This window comes from Condylura cristata, unplaced genomic scaffold (genome assembly GCF_000260355.1).
Source record: "Condylura cristata isolate star-nosed mole 26May11 unplaced genomic scaffold, ConCri1.0 scaffold00026, whole genome shotgun sequence".
Classification (NCBI taxonomy): domain Eukaryota; kingdom Metazoa; phylum Chordata; class Mammalia; order Eulipotyphla; family Talpidae; genus Condylura; species Condylura cristata.
In genome coordinates, this window is record NW_004567127.1 from 719985 (window position 1) to 732837 (window position 12853).

At 50.6% G+C, this 12853-nt stretch overlaps 1 protein-coding gene across 3 annotated transcripts in view; it reads left to right on the forward strand.

The window, feature by feature from the left end:
• ARNT (aryl hydrocarbon receptor nuclear translocator) overlaps positions 1 to 12525 on the forward strand; it is a 31374-nt gene extending 18849 nt beyond the window's left edge. The window contains exons 10-21 of one of the 3 annotated variants that reach the window (XM_012730155.1): positions 640 to 716; positions 1338 to 1472; positions 2411 to 2485; positions 5169 to 5320; positions 7060 to 7170; positions 7308 to 7380; positions 7530 to 7653; positions 7837 to 7939; positions 8255 to 8429; positions 9392 to 9557; positions 10007 to 10173; positions 10745 to 12525. In XM_012730155.1, the coding sequence (XP_012585609.1) occupies positions 640 to 716; positions 1338 to 1472; positions 2411 to 2485; positions 5169 to 5320; positions 7060 to 7170; positions 7308 to 7380; positions 7530 to 7653; positions 7837 to 7939; positions 8255 to 8429; positions 9392 to 9557; positions 10007 to 10173; positions 10745 to 10834 (1448 nt within the window). In that variant the 3' untranslated portion in view covers positions 10835 to 12525. The remainder of the gene's footprint in view (positions 1 to 639; positions 717 to 1337; positions 1473 to 2410; positions 2486 to 5168; positions 5321 to 7059; positions 7171 to 7307; positions 7381 to 7529; positions 7654 to 7836; positions 7940 to 8254; positions 8430 to 9391; positions 9558 to 10006; positions 10174 to 10744) is intronic. The other 2 variants (XM_012730156.1, XM_004689553.2) reach the window with 2 other exon arrangements.
• Positions 12526 to 12853: the final 328 nt, after the last annotated feature.

Here is a 12853-nt window from a genome sequence, read left to right on the forward strand (position 1 = left end):
GTACAGAACTGGGGTACAGGCCAGAGGTGCAGGGGTTGAGAGGATCTACCAGAGACAGAGTGGGGAGCAGAACGGGCAGATCAATGAAGTATACTGCTGAGGGGGCAGCGGGCTGGTTAGGAGCGATCTGCTATGCTGTGTAGGTCATCACCCTTGGCTGGGGATCGAACTCGTGCTGCAGTGGCTGAGGCCAGCTAGCTTCATAGTGCTGAGACTTACCACATTGTACCACCAGGGAGGGCCTGGGTCCGCCTTTTATATGGACCTGTCGGACTTTACGGTCTTAGCAGCATTCTTCCCTGCTGGCAGGGAGTGATTGACAGGTGGGTATTACATGTAGGGAGACCAAAACGAGAGGCGAGGTGTATGTTTCAGTGAGAGACTTCACACTGGATTTGGTAAAGCTGGGTTGGTTCTAGCATGGTTATTTGCTAGAGTTTTTAACTTAAGGGGAGTGTGTTAATTCATAAAATCTTGGTTTTTTGATCTATAATTTGGAAGTAACGTATCCCCTATAATCATTATGAAGATTAATTTGGTGTAGGAGAAGCACCTAGCCCGGTGCATTTCAAGTCTTGCCCTGTCTGCATGTTGAAGGCGTTTTGACTTTGTCGCCCCTTCCCCTTTCCCTTCGTCAAGGTGTCTCCCTCCCGGACGATGACCCGGAGGCTGGCCAGGGCAGCAAGTTCTGTCTCGTGGCCATTGGCAGGCTTCAGGCAAGTCTGAGTTTTCCACATCAGTGTTACTCCTCTTTTGTAAAGAAGGAAATCCCTTCTTGGACTCACTTGTTCTTTTTCTTTTACTTGCTGAACACAAATGAAGAATTTTGTAAAACCAAAAAGTGGGAGGACTAGGGCGTTCTCTTCGGTTCAATAGAATTTTAGGCTGTTGAGAGGAAGGGAAGCCTTTTCCACTCATTCATGTCTCTTAGCTTTCCAAGGCCGAATTTTCTATTCCTCACTAGTTAGTTTTGCTTCTGTAACTAGCAGTAGAGAAGGGGAGTTAATTGTGATTCTTTTCATAAGTTAAATTTCTTGGTTACTTGGGACTAATTTTCCTGTCTGAATGGTGAACACCTAGCCGGGTGAAAATAGGTGGAATGGGGTTGAATGAATTTTTGCCTTTACTTTTCTGTACAAAATGGACGAAGCCCCAGTGCGGCGCCGTCACTGCGCCTCACGCCCTCCCCCATCGTGATCGTTACTTTCTCTGGATGATCAGTGAAGGTGTGAAAACTCCTAGCTCTGGAGTCCTCAGGCCCCGAGTGGCGATGGGAGCTGGGGAGGCCCGCTCTAGAGAACGGTCACTTTACCCTCACTTTTGTCTTCTGCTTCCAGGTAACTAGTTCTCCGAACTGTACAGACATGAGTAATGTTTGTCAACCGACAGAGTTCATCTCTCGACACAACGTAGAGGGACTCTTCACTTTCGTGGACCACCGCTGTGTGGCCACCGTCGGCTACCAGCCACAGGTGAGGGGAGGGGCCCTTTCGCCCCGTTTCCTCCTGGCGATGGAATCCCAAAGTCAGCCGAAACATGATCAGCCCCGCTCAGGGGAAAGAGACGATGATCCTGCTCTACTTGGAGCTAAATTACTCTTGGTTTCATACCTTCTTCCCATCCCACCTAGAAAATAGGGCTTGTAAAACCAAGAATAATTCCTTAAGAAAAGAGTTAAGGGCCCTCCCTGGTGGCACAAACAGAGCACGGTGCCACGAAGCTAGACACAGCCGCTTCAGCACAAATTCGACAACACGAGTTGGGTCCCCAGCCAGGGGGTGACCCCCAGGGCGCGGCAGGCCTCTCCTGACCCGCCCGCTACCCCCTCAGCAGTGCACTTCGGCGATCGGCCTGTTCTGTCCCTGGTGAATGCTCTCGCCGCTCCTGCACCTCTGGCCTGTACCCCAGCTCTGTGTGCATCAGTAAATCATTTAAAAAAAGAAAAGAATGAATAAATTAGATTTCATCGGAATTTCAATTTGCCCCTTCAGAGGACATTACCAAGAAGGTGAAAAGACCAGTGACAAAATGAAAGAAAAAATATTTGCAAATCATGTATCTGAAAAAGGATTTGTATCTCGAATATATAAAGAATTCTTACAAGTCATTAAAACGAAGAGTAAAAAAAATCGTGTATAAAAAAGTACACGAGATTTGAAAGGCGCATTACATTTCACACTTAAAATACGTGAAATCTGTAAAAAAAAAAAAATGCAGTTAAACAGGTACATAGTGTCTTTGAAAAAGGAATAGGCTGTGGGTGCAAGTTGCTGACCAAGTCTCACCTCCTCTCCCCACCTTCTCAGCACTCCGGTAATGGCAGGGAACGGCGGGAGAATAAAGGCAGCCCCCCTGCGGCCTGGACAGGCGTGACTGCGGGGTGCTGACTCTGCCCTCCTTTTCCTTTTAGGAGCTTTTAGGAAAGAATATTGTAGAATTTTGCCATCCTGAAGACCAGCAGCTGCTAAGAGACAGCTTCCAACAGGTGACCTTTCCTTGGTGGGGTTTGAGTAATCCTTCCCCTGGTACGCCGTTCGTTACACGTGCACGTTGCTGTGGCATCACGAAAGCTGGGCGGTTGCTTCAACCTGTGTTTTTAAAGACCAGGGCAGGACCAGTACTTTGAGGTCGCAGGCAGCGACCGTAGGATTTTTGTGTAGCTTTCACTCCTCCGTCTCATGTGTAACCAGCTGTCCTGACCTTAAGAAAGCTCGGCCTCACTGAACTGTGGGTAAGGATAGAAAAAGCCTTTTCACAGAGCTTTTGTGATTGGGGGTTGACTCAATGCTTGAGAGTTGACTCATTTCCACTCTCGTTATAAGGTGACTTTACCTTAATTTTCAGTCTCTAGCTTCTGAAAATACCTGGTATGTTTGCATTCTGGACAGACTTGGTTTTAAGCAGTAATTCTTATGGCTTATGTTCCCTTTTTAAGCTTCAAGAGGGACCTTATGAGCTAGTGTTACAGCAGCAGTACTCAGCATTTAGAGTGTGGTTGCAAAGATTGATTAAGTAAGATGATGCGCTTCCAAGTACTTCGCCGGCTTCTAAGGGAGCGGCGTCCCGAGGCTTCAGAGTCGCCGGCCGCCTAGCGCGGCTCGCAGGCCGCCGCAGTCTGTGCAGGCTCGGGAGGGGAGGCCCAGAAGGCGGACTTGGACAGTGTGTGAGGTTTGTGTGGTACGTCTCAGGCTGTGAAATCCATAACCGGACTTGCTTTTGGCCAACGGAGTGTAGCATTTTAACACTTCAGGAAAACGTGCATATTGCAAAGTAGTTCGTGTGGCCGCAAAGATGCTCCCTAGGCTCAGCTGTGGCATCGGCCGCCCCGTGCTGTGTGTTTGAATGCACACACAGGGGTGCTCAGAGCTGCTTGCTTCATTTCTGAATTCCATGTTTTGATGTTTCTTATGCCTGGGTGGATTTATTTTTCGTCTGCCTTTTCTTATTTTTTTCGTAAATCTAGTTACTACATAAATCTAGTTAGTATTTCCAGTGCAGCTTGGAAATAAAGCATATTTCCAGCGTGCTTCCAGTACGTAAGTGTTCTTGAATTTATTTATTTCTTCCTTCCCATTTGGTTACTGCAGTATTTCATTTTTGCTCTTGATTCCTAAAGACTTTATACACACCTGACTATGCACACCCCCCCACACAGTATATGTATATATAGTTAAAATGTGCCATTTTATTGTTGCTAAGTGAAGTATGTTCCATTTTCCCCTATAATTATTTCTCAAATTGTAACATCAGCATTGCTGCCACATACTTGTCAGCTTAAACACAACTGTTTAACTCTTTCTTAAAAAACAGTTTAGGCCCTCCCTGGTGGTGCAGTGGGTTGAAACGCAGTGGGTTAAAGCACAGCACTAAGAAGCTAAAGCCACTTCAGCATGAGTTCGATCCCCACCCCGGGAGGTGACCCACAGGGCACAGCACACCTCTCCTGACCCACCTGCTGCTCCCCTCAGCAGTGTGCTTACTTTGTCAGTCGGCCTATTCTACTCCCCACTCTGTCTGGGGAATCCTCTCACCGCCCCTGTACCTCTGGCCTGTACCCCAGTTCTGTATGCATGAATAAATAAATCTTTACCAAAAAAAAAACAATTTAAAGCATAGGTATTTTGAAGTGCTGGGCTCATGTTTCATTCGAATAGATAACATACCAGTAAACATGTTTTCAAATCCACTTTGTATACAAACATAATTACGGTTTTTTGCATAGATGATCACAGTGGGCACGTGTAAGTATTAAAGCATAAGACTGTTTCGTATGCATGAGTTCACATACCATCTTTTGACTCATGTCAAATTTATGTCCATGTTCTTTAAAAAAGGAAGAGGAAAGGCGCACGGCCGTGCCTGACACATGTAACTGCTCATGTTTTTTGTAGGGGATGGAAAGCTGGAAGATTATTTTTTATGAGACTGGAAAGTAAAACAATCTAAAATTACTTTTTTTTAAATTTATATAGCACACTCAGCTTTTATTTTTTTTTTTGTAAAGATGTATTTATGCTTACAGAACTGGGGTGCAGGCCAGAGGTGCAGGAGATGAGGACTCCCCAGAGACAGAGCGGGGAGCAGCACAGGCCGACTGACAAGTCCACTGCTGAGGGGAGCTGTGGGGAGGCGGGAGAGGTCTGCCGCGCCCACAGGGCCACCTCTGGGAATCGAACTGAAGCTGAAATGGCTCTAGATAGCTTTGAAGTGCTTCGCTTTCATCCATTGAGCCACCAGGGAGAGCCCTAAAATTACTTCCTTTGAAAGGAAACTAAGCCAAGGCCAGCTTCAGGCCAGCTTCAAGGGTGCTGTGCCAGCACCTTGTCAACTAGAAGAGCAGCGTGTCAGCTTACCTTTGGGATTAAAATTTTCTAGCAAAGATTTGTAAAGGCAGCTCAGCAAGTTTAAGGGATTCTCCAGAACCAATGGCAAAGCAGCTTTCTCTCTTGGAAGTAGTCACTGCCCTGTTTGCCTTTGACTGGTGGTCCGTTAACTTGGGGCTCTGAGAAGAAATACGGTAACTGTCTGCTCAGTTCCGTGTCACTCTGTTGGCAACATCGAAAGAGACTGGTGCTTCAGGGACAGGGACACAAGATCGTGGGTTGTAGGAATGGGAAGCTTTCTGAAACGTTTTATGGGCTTCACTGATGGAATGAAAACTTTTCCAGGTGGTGAAGCTAAAAGGCCAGGTGCTGTCTGTCATGTTCCGGTTCCGGTCCAAGAACCGAGAATGGCTGTGGATGAGAACCAGCTCCTTTACTTTCCAGAACCCGTACTCGGATGAAATCGAGTACATTATCTGTACCAACACCAATGTGAAGTATGTACCAGCATAGTTCATCCACGTAGAATAAGGTTTTCACAAACAGTGTTTCGGGACCAGTCCCGAGATGTGAAGGGTTTGTAGTTCAGTTTTACATTTCAGCTTTCTGGAAAGGATTTTTCTACACAGCAACTTATTGCTCTAGCCTTGCTGCCCTTAGAGCAGGTGTCTGCCCACTCTGTACATGTTTGTGCCTTGTGGGCACGCGAGTCTATTCCAGTGGCGCACACCTTAGAGACACAGTAGGTTCAGCCCCAGGTGGCCGATAACCACAATAAAACTAGAGTCACCTGGACCTTTCTGGCTTCCAAGTGGATATGTACACGTTATGTTTACACAGTAGTTGTTAAGGGCATAGCATTATGTTGGAAAAAATGGCTGGTGTACCTTCGTTTTAAAACACTATTGCTAAAAGACTAAATGTCAGTGAATTGTGCTCTTTTGGATGTGGAAAAAGACTGGAGTGGCTGTGGCAATTCCTGTTCCTTTTTTGCAATTTCTTAAGATAAGGCTACAGTGAAATTTGCTGTGTCCTTTAACTCTTCCCTTCACAGAAGAGGGCTCTGGCATGCCAGGCTGTCCGGTAGCATTTCCCCAGCAGGACTTACTTGAACACGGCTCTCAGCCCCTGCCACTGCTGTCAGCTGAGCTCACAGTGCGTTCTGAGCCCCTTACACCCTATGGTCTCCTGACCTCTCCCCCAGGAGTGCATTCTGTCTCCGCAGACCCGCCGGCTCCCATCCAGCATGGACACAGTAGTCCTGTCACGGCCTCAGAGTCCACTGCTCATTCTTGTTCCACCACCCTCCACTGAAGTCTCCAGGCCCTGACGCAGTCCGTCAGGGTTAGTCAGCTTCCTCCCAACTGCTGTTAGTGGAGAGGTTCGACCTCCCGTCATGAATGCTCTTAATGAGTCCAGAATGGTGAATCCTTTCCAAAAGGTTTTCCGCTTCCCGTGCCCATCTGCAGCAGAGGAATCACTGTTGGCTTTATGAACTGTGTTTCTTAATGAGACTTAAAAGTTGCAATTACTCCCTAGCCTTGGGCTACAGAGTCGGTGTTGCGGCTGCCCGAGTGAGAGTAGCATTAACCTCCTTACTTACCGCCATCAGAATGGTCGACCAGGTACATTGTCAGGAAGCAGTGGTATTTCGAAAGAAATACTTTCTGCTGGGCATTGGTCCAGCGGGCTTAAACATTCAGTGAGCCACGCTGGGGACAGATGAGCTATTAATTACCCGGGCTTCGTGGTCCCGTCTGCAGAACATAGTCCTTTCAAGAATATATTTCCGGAAATAATTATTAATGTTAATTCTTACTCCTTTTATTTTTTAAATAAATGTTTACTGAAATTTTGGAAGGTATTTTGAAAACTAGAGAGAGAAGGAAAAAATACTATTTAGAAATAGTCTTTGTTGCTGTTTCACTTGATAAACTTGCACTTTTTTATCTATGTTTCTAAAAACTCAGTATGAGTAAACATGCGTACTTTACACCTACAGCAACTGGAATTGACATTCAGTTGCAGTCAGAGCCCTTGCACCAAAGGAGATGGTTTCTCCGGCCACATATTGTCACTTTATGGTGACTCGCTCAATCTGCAGTCATAGTCGCCTGCAGGATTGGCCCTGCGAGGGCAGCACACAGGGTTCATTAGTGACTGTCTGCCTGCAGGTTAACCGCTAGAGACTTGTTTTTTTTTTTCACTCTGTCCTGTCTGCGCTCCATTTCCTCAGGAACTCCAGCCAGGAGCCACGGCCTGCCCTGTCCAGCACCATTCAGAGACCACAGCTAGGTGCCCCATCTAACTTACCCTTGGAGACGGGCTCAGGGCAGCGTGTGCCCAGGTGAGAATGATGGCAGGCGCCTTTACTGAGCAATCACTGCCGGCAGTGACTGTCTTGTTACTTTGTTTAAGCCCTTTCCCCAGATTCTTTTTAACATATCTCCTTTTCCCGTTTCCTCACTCGCCTTCAAAACACAGGCAGCAGCAACAGCAGACGGAGTTGGATGTGGTAGCAGGAAGGGACGCGCTGGCCAGCTACAGTCATCCCCAGGTGAGTGTGGCTTCTCTCACGAGGAGGCGAAGCGTTTCCTTCAGAACTGCCCACAGTGTGGGTTTGACTGCTTGTGTGTGTCTGTGGGTTTGGGCTGTTGCATGTCATATTCATCTTCTCGTGCTTTCGTCCACCACCGTGGACCACAGGTTGCTGTTCAGCCTGTGACAGCCGCAGGGCCGGAACACAGTAAGCCTCTGGAGAAGGCGGATGGTCTTTTTGTGCAGGACAGAGACCCCCGATTTTCAGAAATCTACTCCAGCATGAACGCAGGTACGGCCCTCCTCGTTCTCCTCAGTTCTCGCTTCGAGCACTTCCTGAGTGGCCTGTGTTGCCCAGCCACTGGTCTCCCAGCCTGTCGCCGCTTACCACGACAGCTCTTGAGTGGATAGGAGCTGGCTGAGCTAGTCCACTACGGCCCCTGACTGACCCTCCCCCACACCTTTCGGTCCACAGATCAGAGCAAAGGCCTCTCCTCCAGCACTGTCCCTGCCACCCAGCAGCTGTTCTCCCAGGGCACAACCTTCCCTCCTACCCCCCGGCTGGCAGAGAACTTCAGGTGAGCCCTGTGTGTGTGTGCTGCTTCCCAGGACAACTGAGGGGTCTGCTTGTGGGCCGTCTGTTCCCCGCTGGCTCCCTCGGTCACTTCAGGCGGCAGGGCACATGGGACCCGGGACGGGACTGGCTCTGCTCCTCTCCATTTCTGCGCATCTTGCTGCGGTGCTCTGGGCCCCATTCCTGTGACCCGGCCAGTGCGCGACTGTCGGTCTCTGTCCTTTCCCGTCTTCCTGAAGCCAAGGGACTCAAGATGGCCTGGGGTACCGCCAGGTTGCCCTGTGGCCCCTGGAGTCCAGTGTCGCACCCTCCCTTGCAGTGCTTCACCTCTGCCTGTCCCCCCCAGAAGCAGTCACCTGGCCGCCCCCGGCACCACCGTGCAGCCAGCAGCCCCGGCGGGGCAGATGCTGGCCCAGCTCTCCCGCCACGCCAAGCCCGCCCCAGGCGCCGCCCCGGCCTGGACACCCAGCACCCGCCCAGGCTTCTCTGCCCAGGTAACGGCCTCAGCTGTCTGTCCCCAGGTGGCACTTTTGTTTGGTTGGTTTGGCTTTTTTCTGCATGAAAAGCTACAGTTGGTGGTCTGAAGACAGCCCCCTACCCCCATCGCTTCCTGTGTTTCGTCTGGGTGGGGGCGTGGGGTAGCCAAGGCTGTAGACGACCCTCTGCTCACAGGGGTCGTCTCGGCCAGGGCTCACCGTCAGTCTGCTTGGGAATCCATTGCAAGAGGACTCTGTTTGGCTGGGAGTATGCAAGGCAGGACGAGGGGAGAATTGCTAGCTTATGCACAGTGATGTCTGTTTAAAACTGTGCGAAATCCTTGTGGAACACGTGTGTGTGATACAGAATGTTCAGCCTAAAGCCAGGTTGCTTTTCATACACGATACGTATCACTAATGTTTAAAAAATGTTAAAACCCAAAGCTGGCTCCAGAATTGTTACATGCACGATGATCTCAGTAGTATTTGGGGGGGAAAAGCTTAGGAAACGAAAACTGGAAGAAACCATTAAAAAATATAACAATGGGCCTCTGTGGTAGAATTAGGAATGATTCTTCATTTTCCTTCACTTTTCCAAACGTTCCACAGCACGTGTGAGAAAAATGTTTACTTACCAAAAGAAAGGCGTCGTTACAAGTGATGCAGACTGAATTTTAAAATGATGCGGTGTTTTTTCTCTAACACAGAGTGTTTTTAACACCTGTAGTTTTTACATAACATTGCAGTGTACAGGATGCTTTAAGTAATTTTCGCTTACTTCTCTGAACCCTAAATATACAGTATTAATCCCACCCTTCTTTGCATTTTGCACCGTATCACGGCTGCCTGGAAATAGTGTTGGGGACGGGGGTTCCCTGAGGCTGCCTGTGGGCAGCGCGTGGCCCAAGCCCGGCAGAGCGACGCGCAGGCGGGCACCGCCATGGTCACGTCTGCCGCTTCTCGCCCTTTCGCTCCGTCAGCAGGTAGCTGCCCAGGCGACGGCCAAGGCGCGCCCTTCCCAGTTTGGGGTGAGCACCTTCCCGGCCCCAGCCTCCTTCAGCCCCATGTCCCTCTCTGGCGCTGCTGCTGCTGCTTCTCCCGGCGCTGCTGCCTACCCGGGCCTCGCCAGTCGCGGCTCCAGCTTTGGTGAGTGCTGACCCAGAACGAGGGGAGCAGGACGCTCAGGCTGCTAGAGGAAGGATTTGGCCACTCATGTGGTTGCCTGGCCTGATCATTGGGAAATGGACCTTCATTGCTTCCTAATCATCAATTAGTGAATGATTTATTATTGGGAAATGGACAGTGCATTTGGGATTAAAACCTACCCGCGTGGAAGAGACTGACTGCCACGCGTCGCGAAGTTTGACTTGTGTCCTAAGTTTAAGGACAGGCGCATTTCGCTTCAGTGAACAAACTCTTTGGAAAGGCTGCCCGAAACAAACAAATCAGCTTGGGGCTGGGTTTTGAAATAAGAAGGCAGCGTTGAGAGAGAAGGGGAGGAGGCCTCCGGCAGAGCGGCCATGTGCGCCAAGCTGACTGCCACTTGTGCAGCAGGCTGGTAGCTGGGAGTTGTGTTCTTCTCGGCTTCTTTCTAGCTCCTGAAGCTGGACAGGCGGCCGGACAGTTCCAGACACGGACAGCAGAGGGCGTGGGGGTCTGGCCTCAGTGGCAGAGCCAGCAGCCTCACCATCGCTCAGGTTCTAGTGAGCAGCACGTTCAGCAGCCGCCAGCACAGCAGCCCGGCCAACCTGAGGTGTTCCAGGTGAGGGTGTGAAGGCTTCAGGAGCTCTGAGACTGGCTAGCGGGGGCCGGGGAAGGAGGAGAGCCAGAAGGAAGTGGCGGCGGGCTGAGGCCTGGGATTGGGGCTGGGGGAGGCGAGCTCGGCCAGATGGGAGGAGCCCCACCGCTGATGTTAGCCTACCCCAGGGGAAGCCCATCTTCAGCACTTGCCCTAGCGCCGAGGGGGCTGCGCGGTTGTCGGGGCCTGCTTCAGCAGGATCGAGGAAGAGCTCACTTTAAACACTGGAACAAGACAAAACGGGTTTTGGTGGAACCTGATAGCAGATGCCCCACTGTGGGGGTGGGGTGCGCAGGAGCTGGGGCACGCAGAGCTCCCTTCCTTTGGAAATATTGAGGACTAGAAAATAGAGGAAATGGGGATTGCATCGAAGGCACTGGGAGCACTGTCAGCTGAAGGAGTCAGGGCTGCAAACCGAGGAAGGCAGCGGGCCCAGCCACCCGGCACGCAGGGTCGGGGCGCAGGTGCAGGGCGGAGCCGGGTGGGCTCGGCAAGTGCAGGGTCAGGCGTGTGAGCCCGTGTTCTTTCTTCCTAGGAGATGCTGTCCATGTTAGGAGAACAGAGCAGCAGCTACAACAGTGAAGAATTCCCTGACCTGACTATGTTTCCCTCCTTTTCGGAATAGGACTTTTGGGGTGAGGATAGGGGTGGGGGAGAAAATCAACCGTTTGTTTTTAAAAAGCAGATCTTTCTGTAAACAGAATAAAGTTTGCCTCCCTGCCCTGCCCTCACCCCCATCGTGTCCCCTCCCCTCGGCCTCTCCCTCGCCCCCTTGCCTCTACAACAACATCTGTAGAAGAAACGAAGCAAGTCCTCAAGGCTTTGGAGCCCTTTGGGCGACGGGGCTGGGTAAGGCGAAGAAGCCTGTCCTGTAGTCCCCACCGGACTGCCCCCCATGAGTGGGGCTGGCTGGGGCCGAGGGCGCCCCGCAGCCTGTGCTCACCCTGGACGGCTTGTGTCTGGGCAGAAATTCTGAATGAGGTGGGAGCGTGGAGTGTCCTCCTAGGCGAGGACCGTGAGACGTGATAGGGGCTTTCGGGGGCAGTGGGCTCTCTCTGGAGCTGTGGGCGGTTCCTCTGGAAAGACTGCGGGAGAGATGATGGGAGTGAGTGTGTGCTTTTCTCTTTGTTTCTCCCTATTTGGGAGTTATGCAGAATTTGTTACAGATTTTATCTTTGTCTTCTGTATGTTTCTCGAAGAGTCCCAAGGAGTTTAACCTTCCCAGGCATTTTCTGCTTAGTACCGCAGCCGAGGAGTGTTTAAATGAAAGTCCTTGCCGCACTCAGCTTAACAGGCCCAGGCTCTGGGGCAGATTGAGCTCACTGACACAGTGATCAGGCTGGTTCACTCTGGTGTGCTCACCTTACATGGGAGGTCTGCAAACAGGACTGCGTAGGCGGCAAGACAAACACTTGAACAAAAAACAACCCACGCTGGCCAGAAGGTTGCTGCATTTTTCTGTCAGTCACGTGCAGTATGTGCTCTGTGGAGGTTGTTTCTGCATGGAAGCTCAACTTCTTGGATGCACAGTCTCAGTGAAAATCCTACTGCTGGAGGCTCAACCGGATACCAAGCCTCTTGCAAGGAGCCTCTTTTATCCTGTTCTCAAAGTGTATTCGTCTCTCAAGAAGCAGATGTGGGTATTTTCTGGGGCCTTTGCTCTCCCTCGTCTCCAGCCTCGAGGTTGGATTTTGCATCGAAGCACCCATGTGGTAAACCATGTGGTGGGCCTGGACGCCCACCCTGCAGGGCCATGTGGTAACTGTAGCCACAGAAATGCAGCCTCCTGCCCTCCTCAGGTAATTCAGTGTACCAGCCATGTTTTGGTTTTAATCGGCTCAGGCCAGTGCCCTACATGTAAAACTACGGCGTTACTGACCGCCCCATGGGGGTGAGGCGCAGCGTGACCTTGGGGGGCTGAGAGCCGCCAGTTCCCCCCTCTGTCTCCAGGCACCGCCACGTGCTGCAGCGGGGAAGGAGACAGTTTATTTTTTTATTCTCTGCACACATACAGTATACATATATATATTTATATCGCAACTTAAGAAACCAAAAGGTTGAGTTTCCAATGGAATCCTTGTTTTTTAATAATCAGCTGTTTTTAAATGTGATCAGGACTACAGTGCTGTACAGTTGTCTTAGGACTTTGAGGAAGGGAAGGTGGGAAGAAGATGCTCCGGGGGTTGGTTTCTGCTTTTCCTTCAGGGTTTTATTTTGATTGTTCTCTTTGTTTCTGGGTGGCCATCTCTGGACAGCTAGCATCGGAGCTGAGCCTTTCAGTGGCAAAAAATAATGACATGTAGCAAAGATTTTAAAACAAAGTATTTTTCCTTTTGTAAACTTCTTGTGTTGTGTGGTCTTGATCGCGGCCTACTCCTTCCAGCTAGTGGACTGGGCGCACTGTCCCCCTGACACTGACTGCCCTCCTGACACTCACTGTCCCCTCAACTGTGACTGTCCCCCTGACACTGACTGTCCTCTCGACCATGACTGTCCCCCCCACTGTGACTGTCCCCCTGACACTGACTGTCCCCCTGACACTGACTGTCCCTCGACCGTGACTGTCCCCGACCATGACTGTCCCCCTGACCATGACTGTCCTCCCCCTGACACTGTCCCCTTGACCGTGACTGTCCCCCTGACT